The 18,173-nt window shown below is 38.4% G+C and overlaps 1 protein-coding gene across 35 annotated transcripts in view; it reads right to left on the bottom strand.

Moving 5' to 3' along the window:
* CADPS (calcium dependent secretion activator) overlaps positions 1 to 18,173 on the bottom strand; it is a 381,267-nt gene that overhangs the window by 60,308 nt on the left and 302,786 nt on the right. For 23 of the 35 annotated variants that reach the window (XM_043518607.1, XM_043518594.1, XM_043518591.1 and 20 more), the window contains 4 exons: positions 15,677 to 15,833; positions 14,314 to 14,455; positions 6,060 to 6,206; positions 1,661 to 1,816 (listed from right to left, as the gene is read on the bottom strand). In XM_043518607.1, the coding sequence (XP_043374542.1) occupies positions 1,661 to 1,816; positions 6,060 to 6,206; positions 14,314 to 14,455; positions 15,677 to 15,833 (602 nt within the window). The remainder of the gene's footprint in view (positions 1 to 1,660; positions 1,817 to 6,059; positions 6,207 to 14,313; positions 14,456 to 15,676; positions 15,834 to 18,173) is intronic. The other 12 variants (XM_043518602.1, XM_043518606.1, XM_043518608.1 and 9 more) reach the window with 1 other exon arrangement.

Genomic DNA, 18,173 nt, shown 5'->3' on the forward strand with positions numbered 1-18,173 from the left:
TTTTTCTCTACTGCCTTCGCCCAGAACCTCCTGCAGGTTGATACAGAAGAATGAAGCACTGATGCCCAAAGGCAGGTCCCACCTTGGCTGCAAAAAGGGAAGTTGGCACCTTAGCCGTCAGTGGCGCAGATCAGGATAAATTCCCTTGCACAATGCTACAAAGACTAGGGTGTTTGCTGTCAATTCATGCACCTTAAAAGGGCGCTGGCTGAGCTCAGCTTGAGAAGGCAGAAGCTGCCAGAGCCACCTCCTATAAAATGGCTGCACAGGGTTCAGAAGAGATGTGCTGAAAATGGTGGGAGGAACAACGAAAAGCATGGAGGAGGGCCTGGCTGCCACATGCTGTGAGGGAGGGGCTCATTGGGCACAGAGGAATCATGTTCCTCCCAGAGGCTGGGATAGTTTGGGGACTGTAGCATGGGAAAATGCATCTCTTTGGTGTCACAGAATCATAGGGTTGGAAGAGACCTTGGGAGGTCATCAAGTCCAATCCCCTGCTCAAAGCAGGACCAACACCCACTAAATCATCCCAGCCAGTCCATGACAGGATGGCTCTCCTCAAATTTTAACGTTACCTGGCACTGCAGGGCTAATTGGGTGCCAGATAACCAGCCGTGGGAGTTACTGTATTTCAATAAAAGCTGTGGGCTTTGGCCTTTAATCCAATTCTCTGTATGCTGTGTTTTATTTCACAGCAGCAATAGCAACCCTATAACTGCCTGTTCTGCGTTCCAATTTCTGAGCCCAAATCTCTGCACTTCGTGGATGGGGAGGTTGTGGATCCAAACGGCCAGGCATTAGAGAAAAATAAAACATGTTTGCACTTGCAGGACAGCCAGACAATGGTGGCACAGAGCCACCTGCAGCCCCCATGATCCTTGCACATACCTGCTGTGGCTTTCATCTGCCTCTCTACCTGTTCTTTTGCCATTTGCTTTTTTCCTGACAGAGGATGTGAAGCTCATTTCTTTCTCCCCACCCCCATCACCTCCTTCTGAAACCAACTGGAAACAATTGTGGGCAGCGTGACAAGATAGCCTTGATGTTTCCTTACCAAAATGACTACTGTTAACATATTCCCAAGAGTTCCTTTAAGGTGTGCTCTGTTTCAGAGGCTCTGCAGGCGTGTATCATATGAGGTGGCATTGGCGGTGATGACTTTTTTCAACCAAAGGCAGCCGGAAAGCCTGACTGGTTCTCTGAATGGCACAATCTCCTTTGTCAGTCACTTCATGTGGGTGCTGAGATAGCACACATGGCTACTTCTACAGCATTCAACTCTCCCGCGCCCTAATGTGTTACCCAGACCTGACTCCAGAGGAGGTGCACAATAAACAACAGCAGAGAAAGCCCGACATGAGCGGGGTTTGTTGCCTTATTGGGAATAGACATTCGCTAGAGACTACATTTAAAAGATGTTGCCTTTTAGAGGTCAATAATTTGCAGAGATAAAAAGTGTGCTGGATGGAAACAAATGTTGGATGGAAAAGCCTGTGCTGGATGGAAACAAATTAGGGCTTAAAAAGAATAATGGCTGAAGTCAAGCTGAAAGGTAAAGTATGGCCCCCTCATTTCCAATAAGATAGGGTAACCCCCCGCCCCTGACAATTTCTTGTGATCTGCTATAAGAGACCCTTCCGGTTCCATTGTTCAGACATACCTCTTAACACAAGACTCGATCATGTCACTTGCCATAAGTTTTAGACGCTGTTCTAGGTGCTTTCCAAATTCTTCCTCAGGCCAGTGTAAATCCCGAATGAAGGTCTGTAGGGCATCAAGTTTCCAGAACAGATCTTCAGACGTTCCCGATCCATTGCTGGCAGGGTAAAATGAAAACAGAAGTCATACCCAGGACCATACTATTGGAAACCTGATGTGGAGACCATTCTTGTACAAGTTGAGGGCATACAGTGGCTTAATACACAGAACAATCCTGGGTAATCTCCATCATCAGGCTTTTGAGTTTTACCATACATTTGCCTAGTCTACCTTGCTGTTATAACTAACAAATCTTTCCAGACCAGATGATAAGACAAAATTATGAATTACGCACATTAACTGGAGAAAGTGTGTATGGTAAAAATCAGCCTTAGCTAATAACCACATTGACATATGTGATTATTCAAAATTAAGGCTAAAATTTGTGGTAGAAAACCCGTGACTGACAATAACTACAGTACATGAATGTATGCAGTTATTCAAATTTAGGGTTTCATGCATTTTTTTCCTTCAAATAATATATTTTTAATTTTTTGCCCAACGTTACCAAGTAAAGGACAGTGCTAACAAGTGGTGAGCGAGGACACACCTTATCTCTTGAACAGCTGGAAAAAAATCAGGGTAAGTCAATTGAACTAAGAACACTAGACATCTCATGTGAAAGAGTTTTGGTTAGGTTGACTACTTCACATCTCACAAATCAGCCTTTTGCAAAGGCATCTATAACAGATTTTTTTTTAATTTCTATTTTTTTTTGCAATGTCTTTGGTCGGTTGCAAAAGTCTGAATTCTTTCCAAAGTGCATAGTCTTACCCACTCCTGTGCACAGATGGGACGCTTCGGGCTCGTTGTGTGTAGCTACTTTGGTTCTTTTCAACTATAATTGTGTCTAAAACCTCCACTTACAGGATAAAATACAGGCCTTGATTGTGTCTTGTTGGTGCAGAAAAATTTATCTCTAACCCTTTTCTCTCTCTCTCTTTTTTTCATGACAATTACCAAGAGATCTTCAAGAGCTTTAACCCCCTCCTCGCATACCACTAATGCTAACACAGTAATTGATAAGATGTTAACACACCATGCATTATCACTTGTGCTGACATCGTCTATAGAAACAGATGAGGAAGGGTGTTTCTATTGTGACAGATGCCAGCTGCATTGAGTTAATGCTACAAAGGAAAATATAGCTGATGCATACATGGCTACTGCCAGGTGAAAACCATACTCCCAACATGCTAGAGGGGTCCTGTGAGGGCTTGTGCTAACAAAGGTAACAATTTAAAGAACGAATCAGCTCAGAAGTAGGAACAGATGTATCTAACACTAAGGGAGAGGTAACACTAAAACAAGTCCTTTATAATGAACGGTGAGTGGGTTCAAGGGAACTGGGACACTGAAAAGATAGAGAATCAGGCATTTCCTTAAATGGCATCTTTAGTCAAAAAACTGTTTTGTGTAACTTCAATAGCACAGCCCCCAGAGTCAACCTATCTGTATTTGTAGTTTCTTCTGTTTGAGACCTATGTTTAGGAATAATTAAACTTTTTCTAATCTAAGCCCAGTTTTGGAACTGCGTGAATTTATGTTTTAAATAATTAAATACACATGAATGCAATAATTGGTATTTATTACAACAACATTATGACACCCATCTGGTTTCAGAATTTTCAAAAAAATTACGTTCCGTATTTTTTTCTTCTTTTGAACAGCTCATTATTAGGTTTTCCTGGGAGGAAAATAATATTCTATGTTATGTCCAAAATGAACTGTTCATTATTAGTGCAATAGCACCAAAATTACTTTGATCACATAGAAATTTGCAAATGCCTTTCACACTTAAGCTTTAGTTTTATTAAAGATGATTGTCAACTTTACTGTCATGTCTTGATTCTTATCTTTTCAAAAACAAGATCACAGAGCATGCACAGAGAAAAAAGTAATACAAACTTTTAAGTATTATTTACAGATACTGCCTAATCTAGCCTTCAATACAGCCAACTTAGCATGAATATGAGTTGTATTTCTTTGAAATACAAATTACTCTAATATTTCATTTTTTTTGAATATAAAAGGTCATTTGCTTTGCCTCCAGTTCATTAGTATTGCTTTCCAAAATGATACCTGTGCTATAGAGCATATTCAGTAGAATCCAGGTGTAGATGTAAATTAAGTGTAGCTTCCTGTACCTGGATCATTGCCCCCTCTCTGCCACCCTTCCTGCCGAATAAAAAGTCGACGTTTATTGTTAATGTGAGACTTTTTGTCTTTGGGTAAAGTGACAATTTTTTGTTAAATATAAATAGTTAAATAAATCAATAAGCATGGCAACCTATCGGCAGCTTTGGTATAAGAAAAAGATGAAAGCATGACATAGTTTTGACAGACTTTGTTTTCAAGTTTAACTTAGATTAGGGTAACCAGATAGCAAGTGTGAAAAATCGGGTCAGGGGTTGGGGGGTAATAGGTACCTATATAAGAGAAAGCCCCCCCAAAATTGGGACTGTCCCTATAAAATTGGGACATCTGGTGACCCTAATTTAGATTGCTCTGAGTACTGGTTTACCAGGCTGTGTATAGCACACCGCCGAGGGACGTGAACCTACCTGCAATTTTAACACTGCCTCACTTTCCCTCTTAGGGAAAGCACCTACCCAGAGGGATGGGGGGATTGTACTTGTGTGGTTAGACTAAGCCATCACCCATGCCACTGTGGACATACTACTATATGTAGGTGCTAGCGTGGGTACGTCCACCTGAGCTGGGAATTACATTTCCCAGCTACTGTGTAGATGTACCCTGAGGTGCTGCTGCTTGGCAAGTTATTCTGGGGATCCCAACCCTTAGCAACACAAAAAGCTTTGCTGAAAGCACATGCTTAACATTAAGCACATGTGTAGCCTTACTGACTTCCATAGTACTCATGTGCGTAAACTGACACGTGTTTGAGGACATGATTCAGAGAAGTATGTAAGCATGTGCTTAACATTAACCTTCCTGCAGTGGAATCCTTTCATGAATTGGTGCCTTGGTGCTTTGCTGGACTGGCATGGCATGGCCTGACAGTTCCCCCCTTTCAGCTTTTAAGAGGGAAGAAAGGATGGGGAATGGATGGTCACAGAAGGCGTGAGGGAGTGGGGAGAGAATACAAGTAGCGTGTATTAAAACGAAGTGGCCCTCTGGGGTGGTGCTGGTGACTTTGAACTTTCCTCAGGAGGAAGGTGGGTTATGAGGAGCAGGAGGGTGGCTGGGAGGTGGGAGTTCATGAGAAGTGAGGTACATGTTTGCGGTAGGAGATGGGTGTGGATTTCTGAGTCAAAGCACCAGGGTTTGCATACTGCATGGCTGTCAAAAAACAACAGGACATGGGTGGCTCAGTAACTGTCCAGTATCCCTGTGATTTGACTGGCTGAGACAATCCTTCTGCAGTGTAACACTAAGTAAAGTTCAGCAATTTGAACTGAGAACTTAGAAAGTCTCAATTTTCATGCTTGTAAATGTTATTAGAATGACGGCCCAACACTCAGTGACAGCTTTGTTTATCCCTTTGGGTACCGATCTCTGGCACTATTCAGTGACTATGACTGTTAAGGGGGACCCACCATAATTACAGAAGTCACATGACCCACACTGGAAAACATGCATATATCATGCCTCTTTATTGAGTATGTATCCTACATCATAGGACAGTCATAAGGGTAACAAACTTGTGATAGGCATAGGAACCCAAAGCACTAGTTATTACATACTAGTGACTTGGGCCCTGTTTGATTTCCTACGTTTGATTCAAGACATTCAAAATGATTTTTAAGTATTGAGGCTGGGATGGTGGTTCTAGAATTCAATTACCATTGGGCTCCCCAAGTCATGCATAAGAATCCTTATAGATGCCTCCCCCTTTTGTTTGCAATATTATACAAGAATTCCAGGCAATAAGGAACTTGCAGAAAAATAAAACTCACTTTTAGATCTACATCTGGTCCATGGAAATTAGTAAACTTGCACTGCAGTTGGTTCTTCCTATCTTTTGAGACATGTCAGCTCAGATTTTACGTACTATAGTTTATACTCCAACAGGACTACAGCCCACTGTCAACAATTATTTTGTGAAGTGAGACGCTTGCTCAAGCTTCCAGCGGGCGTAAGACAAAGTCTCAATATTTATAAAAACTTCTAATGTACATGCCAGAAATACATAAGGGTTGCCTCATTTAGTAAAATATCTAATTATCTATCTCTGTCACTCTTTTAAAGTTATATATAATGCACAGAAACAAACAACACATATCCATGCCAAGATTACGTTAAATTTAAATGAGATCTAATGTGAACTCAATACACACTCAGAATCATATATAGCAGCCATCCATGACGGTGCAGAAAAGCTAGGCATTTGTGGGATGCCTAGTGGGATGTTAACTGGTAGATTTGGTACTTTAGGGAGATTCACATTTGGTAGATTCACATTGGGCAGATTACTTGTTAAACTCCTGTGGAAGAAACAGACAGAAAGAAAAATACCATAACAGTGACAATGCCGATGTAGCAGAAGCACGTGACACTCATAAACAAATCTGCAAAGTTCACAACAAGACAACAGTCAAAAAACGAAAGCAAACCATTTCAGAAAGAAGCATGAATATGGGAGGCTTAAGTGCAGTTATTTTTTTTTAGTCTGAAATAAAAAGCAAGTTACCTAAAAAAATTAAAAGCTGCAAATTAACAAACTACTCAAACACCCAAACAAAATAAACTTAATTTACAGGTCCTGATACAATGTCAGAGCACAGAAAGTAGCTTTTAATTTAAAAATATACCATGAGCAAGCAAATCTGAATTCTTATATCAACATTTAGATTGGATGGATATATGAAACAACTACACTGAAAGACCTATCAGGAATTTTAAAGGTTTTATCTTGGAATCAGGGTTCAAAATAATAAACACTGAGGGTGAAATCCTGGCTCAGCTGAAATCAGTGGGAGTTTTGCTATTGAACTCAATGGAGCCAGGCTTTTATCCTTAAGGAAAACTTCCCATTTACCCTGCTCTCTCCAAATGTTAAAGATATATTTTCATTTGGAGCACATGAACGCTGTTCCACCAACCAGAAGAGAAAGATTCCAATCTTGCAACTATATCCATGCATGCAGAACCTTGTGGGACTCCACAGGTGCAAGAATATCCCTGCGTGTATCTGTTTGCTAGATCATGGCCTAATGACTGGAGAGGAGGAACACTTTATAATGTGCACTGACATCTAAGTATATGTTTTCAGTGTGGTATGCAGAGAATTATGAACAGATCCTGATTAATTAGCATGAGGTTTGTGTGTGAATGTTTCTCAATTGGAAATGGGTCCATGAGATGTACTCAATGGTTAATTTCTGAAGGATGTATATATTGCTGAGGATTATGAATTTAATAGCATTCTCAAGATGCACATGCAATTATTACATGAAAGAGAACTTTAAAAAAATGATTTAGTCAATCAAATACAAGGTGGTTAAATGTAATATGCTTTCCAGAAACAATGTACAGTAAAATAATGTTTCATGCCCACAATTTCCAAAACATTCAAAATATTTTAATGTCCCTACATTGGTAAAATAGTTATAACCATATTTTAAAAGCATCTCATCATAACAATATTTTATATGAAAATGGGGTTTTGGTATCTGGAAGATGTAGAATTTGGGAAGTTTATTCCTTGCGCTATCTGAGCAACAAGAAATAAGTCATTTTCAGAAATCTCTCTCTTTCTGTCTTTAGCATATTATAGCATAAACCAAAAAAATTCTTTACAGCCTCATTTCAGAGGCAAATCCAGAAGTCCTGGCTCAATTTTTATTGTGTCTTTATTCCCACTGGGAGTTTGAGTAAGGAGATAGTAAAACCTAAGTCAGGACACCAGATTAAGTGCTTACTTCTGTAACAGTGCAGTCAGAGGACACTTTGCCATTGACTTGGAATTCGTGCAGTTTCAGGAACTTAGCCTCTAAAGAATATGAGATGTTTTAAAAATTAATCCACCCTTAATCATCTCGCTCAGCAATATGAACACGTAGGATGATCATTCCAGAACTCTGCTTTGGAAGGTCTCTTCCACTCCGTATATTGCTATTGTCTTCTGGGCAGCTTTAATGGCCATCCTGCAAAACTATATCATTTCATGTTCTCCTCTTCCAATGGAATATTATATTAGCAATTTTCTTTAGGTGTAAATACATTTTTGAGTTGCATTTCTTATGGTCAATCTTATTATATCAGAAAACAAAGATACACATAATTGTATCAACAATACTGAATATAAAATTGCTAATGCAATAACACGTTTAAAATGTATCCTTACAAGAATCAGTCAGTAACTGCATTTCAAGGCATTGGTTACATAGCCAAGAGGCAGAATGACTTGGAGTTTCATTCTTAACTTTTGAACACAGTCCCACCACCAGGGGAAAATACAGTCTAATGTCATTTTGGGGTGAAAAAATGCTTTCTGATTTCTTTATGTTTCTGGTAAATTTCACTTCACACTATCGGCTTGTTCTCCTTATGAATGAAATATTTATCATGAAACTTCTCATGAAACAAAACCATCCAGTTTCCATTCAGATGCATATATGCCTCTTAAAGTGAACATAATTTTCAGATGATACACATATTTCATGACTGAGAAATTGTTAGATCTTTAGGAAAGGTAGTCTGTGTAGTTAATATTGATATTGAATAAATCAAAAATAGCAAGGGATGGATAACATATAAATGTGTAAGGAAGAGCAACTGAAAGAGATTAGACAAATGGTGAACACATAAATAAAAAAAACCTTTGTTTTTAATACCAAAAATTCAAGAAGATACTTAGTGTCATATTCATTAAACACTGTGTTAGTAAAATGATTTTCCACAGAAAATACTATACTGTATTCACATTTAAACATATATCTTTTACACAATGCATTATTTTGCTGATGCTTTGTGGTCCTTGCAAGGGTAAGTTACAACTTTTAACAGCAAAATAATGTAGTGTATGTAATGTAATGTTAACACACAGGGCCTGATTTTGAAAAAACCCTCCTCCTTTGCATGCACTATTTTTCAGGTGGACTTGTGGCACCTTAGAGACTAACAAATTTATTTGAGCATAAGCTTTCGTGAGCTACAGCTCACTTCATCGGATGTCGCTCACGAAAGCTTATGCTCAAGTAAATTTATTAGTCTCTAGGGTGCCACAAGTACTCCTTTTCTTTTTGTGAATACAGACTAACACGGCTGCTACTCTGAAACGTGTTATTTTTCAGGTGCAACTGATCTCATTTACACATCTAATTATCTGATTTGCAGCTGCAATCAGGTAGCTAGATCTGTAAATGACATCAATATCATCCATAAATATTTGTGTCTGCATTTACTCAGGCCATAAAATGACAGGGGACAAAATGGGAAGCTGCTTCTAAAAACCAGCCCGTATCTATTCTAATACAAGATGCTAAATGTGGCCCCAGTCCAGCAGTCTGACTCAGACCATTGGTGGCAGAGGGTTAGTTGGTCTATGAGGATTCAGTTTCAGAACTGGGCCTAATGTATGGGACAAGGGAAGTTCTGTCAGATTGTACAGCTCATTTTGCATTGTTCTTCTATTTGCTCCCAATTTTTTCTATTTTCTACATTTCTACAATTCATACCTCCAAGGTCTAGCTATAAAATCCTCACCACAGCCACACTATGAGTGGCTAATGGCATCATGGTAATGTACCCAATGAAAATAAAGTAAAAAGTTCACTTTTCCTGTTGTAGTATTGACCACAGAAAACAAATAAAAATGCATAAGAAACTATATAATAAATGCCATACTATGCAATTGATATAACATAGTGGCCAGAAAATCATGGCGTTTTTATTGCGTTAGCCCATTTAGGTACAGAACACGTAAATAACTTAGAGACTTGTTGGTGCTTAAACGTTCAGTTCCCACAGGTACCCTGAAATCACTTACTGATCAGCTAGATCAGCTGTTCCTCTGATTCCTCTAGAAATTCTATTTGATTACTGATGCTGAATCAATCCAAGTGGTAGTCTTTCTACAAAAGCTTCAGTACTAGGGGCATATTAGTGAAGTCAGTAGCAAAATCTGTGCTCTGTCTGTGACTTGAAGTCCGGTTTGGTAACTGTAAATAATACACACCTACAAGAACTTTTTCCTGGCAGGCCATTTTTTCCAAGGACATCTCTCTGGCAGGATAACCTGGCCTGTTCTGTCTGACTTGCTGATATACTCATGCTGTTTAATTGGTCATAAGTTATATTAATATATTAAGAATACATTTATAAATAGTTTATAAAGGGTTAATAAATGTTAACATATGAGCAGTATGTGTTTTGGATGGATATAGCTACAGGTATTTGGATATAGGTATAGGTATTTGGATGGAGTATAAAGCGTTGTAGATAGTTATAAGTCATAGTTCTCCTAACAATATCTAGCTCTTGTATAATGCATCTTTCCTCAGTAGATCACAAAGCATTAACAAAGGGGGTCAGTATCATTATCCCCAATTTACAGATAGGGAAAATGAAGCACAAAGCAGGGAAGTGACTTGTCCAAGTTCACCCACTGGGCCAGTGGTAGAGCTAGGAACAGAAACCATATCTCCTGAGTCACAGTCCAGTGCTCTACCCACTAGAACACCCTTTAAGGTTATTAGCCCCATTTTACAGATGGGGAACAGAAACAGAGAGAGATTAAGTTATAAGCAACCTGTTGGACTCTATAACAATCTATAATAATTGATGGACCATTTATTACAACATTTTATTTTCCTTTTATAACCTGCTTACCAATGAATCCTTAATAAAGCATGGCCATTTGGTTGGGTTTTCATTATGCAAATTCAACTTGCAAATTAAAAAGAAGTGCTGAGACTGACCTTCTTGTACTAAATTCCAGTGACGTCTACAATGTTACAGAAGATACTTTTCTGGTCATTCAGGTGTCCCAGAAGAGATTTTTACAATTTCCTACCAAACCAACTCAAAAGGCAGCAGTGGTCATTACCTGGCGATCTGCTCAAGAGGACCTCAGCTGCTAAGTTCTCTGCATATACTGTAGTATACTTTTAGGTTTCTGGTGGTTGCTATGTATTTTAGAGCTCACTGAGAAGCTAGTGGAAAAAAAGCTAAGGGCATGAACCCGCCTCTCACATGACTTTATATACTAAACCAATCTGGAAACAGATCTAACTGACACTCTCTGTGATAGGGTTTCCTGTTTCACTTTGTTTCATTTTCTCTGCATAGGTTTGCACAGCATACCAGCTGTGCAACCTCTTACAGGGCAGGTAACCCATGCTTATAAGTTCTATAGCTATGCAGAGCTTGTGCAAAAGAGTCAGATTACACAGCCCTCCTGAGCAAATTACATGGACATTTTTCTTCAGTGTTTTCAATATTTAATGGCCTCTATCTTACTATTTATATGATTCTAAATCCAGCTAGTCGTAGCATAAGGTGAACAGTATCCAGCAATGAAAATATAACGATGACATGCTCTTCTACTGCCATCTGGTCAGGTTATATAGAAACACATACTTTAGCCTTGATTGCAAGCATGAGCATCGAGAACCCTTTTAAAAAGACCATGCTGTGGAATAATTTCCTGGCTGTCATGACGTAAAGGGATTTCACTGTCACAATTTGATGTAAAGATCTAAAGCAGGATAGCAGTAGCCATGTATTCAACTTCACTTCTTCAGGCCAAGTTGAAAGCCTTTCTTCAAAGCAGAGTAAAGCTGTGCAGAATTTTCCAAATGCAAAGATGTTTTATGTTTTTAGCAGTATAATTTCCATTGTTGCTGCTACATTACTACGCAATAGTGTAACAGGAGAAGGTCAAGTTAGTGTCTTTTGCACTGCTGCAGTATTAGAATGCTATTTCTTTCAGTCTTTCTTGTGAATGTAAAAACAGGCAAATATCAGTATGTAAACAATATCGTGCACTGATCTGGGAAATATGAAGTGGTGGTTACCAATTGTCACCTTGGCAGAGCGGCAAAACAGGAAAAATAGCCCAAAGAAATCAACTGTCTGTTAGTGTGAATGGGTAGCTGAGAGAGGAGGTATGTGGTGGAGTTGGCGAGAGAAAGTAAAATACATCTGTTATGCTGAGTCTGCTAGCAGGTTTATTGTGGATTCATAGACTCCAAGGCCAGTAGGGACCATTGTGATTATCTAGTTTGACCTCCTTAGAACACAGGCCAGGGAACTTCCCCAAAATAATTCCCAGAGCAGATCTTCTAGGAAATCATCCAGTCTGGTAAAGAATAGCACGCTGCCTGCCCATGAGACAGAAAGAAGATTCCTTAACATCTAGTTCTGAACCATGCCCAAATCATCATCAGTAAGATTGGAATGAGATTACCTATTTTCCTTCATGCAGTGCGTATTGTACTCTATGTTTTGTATAGATATGTTCACTGGCCTTATGTCAAATCCCAATGAGTTATCTTTAACAACTCTCTCTCTCTGGTAAATTAAGAATGAAATATCTGCTAGTGAAAAAAATTATTAAAATGCATGTTTTCACTAAAGGAACATAAGCTTTCCATGAACAGAATACATACTCCGTATCAAAGCACTTTAAAACATCCCAGTCACTCTATGAGACAGATACTATTTAGTTTGTTAATGTAAGGTACACAGCATTCCCTAATAAAGGCTGCTCAAAGTGCAATATCAGACTAAGAAAAGAAGTTTTCATAACTTGAAGGATACATTAAAATTATAGCATTAACATACCAGAAAAATTCTGAAAGTGATTATGTTCCACATATCCAAAAAATTGAGAAAACATTTCAAAACCCGAAACGTTGTTACAAAACCATACATTTATATAAATCTATATATAAATCTATAGACCCTGTATCGGAGTCTAAGCTTAGTTAAAACCAAGAATATTCATTATTTTTAAACATATTCAAGTTTTTGATTTAAAAGAAATAAAATAACAGGAGTTAATTATTTGTCAAATGCATGGTTAAGTAGTATGGTTACATGAAATGATTGCACCAATTTTGTAACATAACTATTACTAAAGTCATGCTGTAAAATTAAAGCTAATGCTAACTTTGAAATGCAGTTCTATCTGAAGAAATGATTATGTAAAAATGGCATTTTGCCACTCAAAGATCAATTTCCTGTGTATTTTCAGAGTTACATCTGCTTATTTTAGAGACAAAAATGAATTTTTAGTGTTTTTAATCCTGTTAACACTGCAAAGACATGAGAGCAAAGGGAAAGTGGGCTGGATTCTATTCCTTCTCATGTATCAACATAATGGAATACTGAGTTGCAGTCATTTATCCCTCTGTAAAAGGGATAAATGACTGAAAAGAGGGATTGCACAGGTGTAAATTAGGGCCTTATTTGGCATACAAAATCTTTACTGCTGGTGGTGATGTACTAGAAAGAAAGAACCATCCTGGATAATCATTTCCAGGTTGAGTTTGGAGGGCCGACTGTCAGCACAAAATCTCTTTTAACTGGTATGGAATCTCTGTTTGGCATGGAAAACACTGAACGACACATACCGTTTTACATAGTAACTTTTCAGAGAAGAACAATATCCTATACTGGATATCTTTCAGCTTACTCTTTTAATTTTTTTTAAAGGATACATGTCCTTCATAGTACGTAACCATGCCTTCTTGGATCAAGCATGACAGTATTCTGCAGTGCTTAGAAACTTAAGATGTAATAATTATACTATAAAATTGCCATTGTTTTAAAGGACTTTATATTCTCAAAATTGCACAGATCTTAGGCTAAGAGATTGGTCTCTCAGTACCTTTATTTCTTAGTTTTAAACTATCACTTCTATGAGATCAGTAAATAGTTTTGCTCAAATCTTCCCTCATACTTTTGGCACTAATTTCTGCTCTACAGTAGTTTTATAGCACGCCAACTTTCCCTTTAGGGCAGGTACCTCCAGGACCTCCTTGCAACCCGGTTTAAAGATGTTTATTTCTGAAAGCACATAGCTTTAAAGCAGTATCTTGTGCTGGTGCCCTTCACAGATTGCATTTAAAAATATCAATCCAGCGATCAGCAGTGGTGCTGAACTGACGAAGCACATTTCTGCATTATCCCTTCACAGGGTGTGTGGAAAAAAGTGAGTTTTTGGAATAAAAATTGCAATAGTGACCCACCTAACGTATAGGACTGGACCAAACACAATAAAGCAAGGTTTTTGTTCTGAAAAGAAGCTATTTGCATTTAAGAGCAGCATTGGAAAAGGCTTTTTAGATTGGCTAGTAAGATCTAAAAAGCCAAGCAAAATGAGAGGATTTCATGTTTCTCATATTTCCATTTGCACAGCTAAAGTGTTCAACTTAAGTCGGCATTACACTAAAAAAAATAATATATTGTTTCTTTCATAAACCTTTAAAACCCTTAACAAATTAGGCCTTATATTTTTAGTATTGTACTAGAAAATATAAGGCATTTGCTGAATGTCCAATCTAGTGTTTACTACTTCATCTCTGTACGAATCTCCATCCATTTGCACCCAAACTCCGATTGTATCAAAGGAGATTTCCTTACTTTACTGGCTCCCATGATTCCCGCTCAAAGCCCCTGTGAATTGATTGTGCAATTGAGGACTCCATCAGATCGACATATCTAACAACAAGTGGAGCAAACAGGTCTTGAAGGTGTTTGTGGAATTTTCCATTGCACAAATTATCTAGAACAGATAAATAAAAGTATAGTAAGAAACTATTGTTACTAAATCCTCTGCAACAACCCACAAGTAGTGGCATTTTATTACACAATGAATATGCTGGCTAATATGAAGAAATTTCATAACTGGAGTTTGCACTGGGAGTCTGAACCACCAAGATCCGTGATAAACACAACACGATTGAGCTCTTAACTGGAAAAATCAAAGAATAGCTCTTCTCCATTAGTATCAAACTTAGAGATAACAAAACAATTATTTGCTGTTATAAAAAGAGTACAAATGAAACGAGAGTGTGGTAAACAACACTGCCTGTGCAGGCTGGGAAATCAGTGCTTCATTAGAGAATCACTACTCTTATTCAGGAAATTGTTTTTCTCTTAAGAAGGACCTCAATACTCATTAGGCATGTCTTAAGAAGCTAATTAAAGCCCTGATCCTGCAATAGGCTCTTTTTGCAAGATTGGGGCCTAATTTACAAACATGGGTCGGATAGGACTGGATGGCACTGCGTGGGATTTCCAAGAGCACTCAGAATTGGCCTAATTCTGCTCCCATTGCTGTTACCAGGAATTAAGATCATTGGCTTCAACGGGAGCAGAGTTAGGCTGATAAGGGGCGCTTCCGGAAATCTCACCTGTCCTACCAGCATGTAACATGACAGGAAAGAAAACAGTTCAATCCTTGAACATTACTAACCTTGCTTCTTTGCATTTCTCTTGCGTATAACTCAACCTTATATCTTATTTTACTTAACCATTTATTTTACTTAATATAAAACCCAGATGTCTTTCCTTTCCTTTTATTAAACTTTGGGGCAGGGGGACTCCATATTTTGTAAAATATGGTGCAGGTAGAAATGCTTAATGAAAATAACAGTAATTTACTAACCATTGATAATACACTGACCACCATGGAACCTGAATGAATAGGACATTACAGAAGTTCCACTCCCTGACTTTGAACAGGAATTTATCTTTACTTAAAACAAATTCCTGAGCAAATGAAAGGCAGGAAAAGAAGATTTTGTTTTTATATTAAAGAAAAATAAATAAATGATATAAGCAACAATTTCCCCCTAGGGCAATCACAAAATTTAACTGATACATTTGTTTTAAAGTCCCACCCCATACTGGTTTGCTGTAAAGTATGGAAAGGCCAAAAATAGCATCAATAACCTGGCAGACTTGCCCTATCAAAAATACATGGTCAAAATACAATACATACAGTCAGCACGGAGGAAATCATTTAGGAGCTGAAATAGTGGAAAGCTGTCCCACGTGTCTGGAGGTTGCACCTCTAATGCAGCATCCATATCCACCGCAAACAATGACAGGAAGGTTTCTGCATGTTCAACCATTAAGTCTGACCACCATGCAAAGGCCTTAAAATTTGGTAGAAAAAAAACAATAATAGAGAAATGTATTAGTCCTATTAAAGCACAGTCAGTGAGATGAGACCATTTATCTTAAAAACAAATGTGCATCCCAGGGAAAACCAGCCTTATTGTAAAGAGAACAGTGCTTTCAAATGTTAGCCATGGCATATACAGTGCAAATCACATAAATTATGCACCTCCCATTTTGATACAGAAATGTCTCAGAGAGCATATATTCAGAACTGCACTGTAAGACTAATCAGTTGTAACATGACAGAGAAGGTATGTCTGTTCAATTTACAATAACTCACTAACATTTTTCTTGAATCATGCTATTTATGGGAGGAGTTAACTAGTTCTTATTCTAAGGTATAGAAATCTGGGAGTTTCTTCACTGTGTTTGTGGGTTTTCTGCTACATTTTTCAATGGTTTTTAAATATATTTGGATTCGCTATTACTGTTCATCTTGAAATGCTAGAAGCCTGCACTTTCATAGTCTTTCCTAAAATCTCTTATCTAGAAATATTTCAAGCATCACCAGCAAAAATTACTACAGCACCTTTCATTTTACATGGTTAGGTATAAAGCTCTTTAAACTTACTAGCATTATTTACAATGCCACTTATTATGAAAATGTTTGTAACCAATTTCAGAACAATGTTATCGACATGTCAGGATACCAGTATTAAAACGTCAAAATCAAGCCAGGACTTTACTGCCGTAGGAAACACATATAAACTTGAAAACCAAAAAATATCAGTGAAGTAACTCATTTTCATGCACATGGGTCCTTAAAATTCACTGTACAGGTTCTCTGAAGTGACATTCACATCGTACATGGCTCAGATGTGAATGTGTTTCAAACGCATGCATGCGTGTTTAGTAATCACTTCTGGCTGGGAACATGCAGTATGAGCGGTGCTGTCAATAGAACTGTGTGCAGTAATTTTTAGGTGATAGGAAACTACTCAAAGATTTAAAGTGTCTACCTAAGAAATATCATCCCCTACTTTCCATGAGAAGGAACCTAATATATAGGCACCAGACTAGAAAGATGGAACAAAGAAGATTGAGAATAAATGTGTCAGTTAAAAGAGAATCTGTCAGCCAGGAATATGTATTTTTGCCGCCTGGAAGGAAGGAAGTTTCTGGCAGACGTGAATGGGCAGAATGGACTTCTATCTTTCTTAGGGCTTGATCTTGCATGCATTGAAGTTCTGCCACTGACATCAATGACAGCAGCATTTGTTCATTAATCCTTATTATTTAGCTTGTTTTAGAATATTGCAGAGCCCAACGTTCATCATCCATTAGACTAAGGAGGGTATTTTGCCATATACAGGTACCTGTACCTCATAACAACATTCCTGCCAATGGCAGAATCACTTGAACAATTTCCCATTTGGTCTCCCTTGTACTCAGCTTCCAGATACACAAGCTACAAAGCCATGGGACTGAGTGTCCATTTCACTATTCCAATTTTATGCCACTCTAACTCCACTGACCTCAACAGAGTCACAGCAGCATAAAACCAGTGGGAAAGAGTAAAGAATCAGGCCCACTGTGTGAGAGGGCTGCGTGTAGAGTTAAAATGATCTGTAGATGGAGTGTATACAAAGAAATAATCTTCGGTACAATACTAATTGTATAAGTGTGGCCTGCCTTGTGTGCCAGCACTGGGGAATGAGGGACAGGAAGGTGTCCCCTTAGCCCTTCTACTGGTGCATCATAGCACCAGTTCCTGCACTCAGAGGGAAGCAGGCGTGCCATCACTGAAAAAAAATCTGCCCCCTGGATGTTCAGTAAGCCCAGGGTCAGATGCAAAGACAGTCTCGGACTTTTGCTACTGTGTTTGCTGAGTAGTTATTCTACGACTGCCATGAACAATGCGAGGCCGCTCAGCACAACTGAGTGTGAACCAGTGCTGTTAGTGGATCTCTCTGGGGTTCATGTCTAAAAGGGAGAGAGAGAGAGAGAGATGTGAAAATGCTACTTTGATGTGATGGTGGGTTAGATATTTTTACACAATATTCTCGAGCAGCGAGATCATCTGAAGCAAAAGGGGCAGGAATCAATTCTGCTTTCAACATCTGCTCAAATTTTCTCCAAAGGTAAAAAACAGAAAAGCTACGGTGGTTGACAGTGTCCCTTTAAAACAATTTTTTTTTTAAAACTAGTCTGGAAGAGTTGATACTTGCGACGCTAGACTTTTTCTGGCTAGACCTTAAGAATATAAAATGCTGTCCCCTTGCCAAGTTATTAGCAAATGGCTCTGAGTGCTAAGAATCCTGTCAGTAACTCTGTCCATGAAGATGAACAAAATCACTATTTTGGGGGGAGAAGAA

Source organism: Dermochelys coriacea, chromosome 7 (genome assembly GCF_009764565.3).
Source record: "Dermochelys coriacea isolate rDerCor1 chromosome 7, rDerCor1.pri.v4, whole genome shotgun sequence".
Classification (NCBI taxonomy): domain Eukaryota; kingdom Metazoa; phylum Chordata; order Testudines; family Dermochelyidae; genus Dermochelys; species Dermochelys coriacea.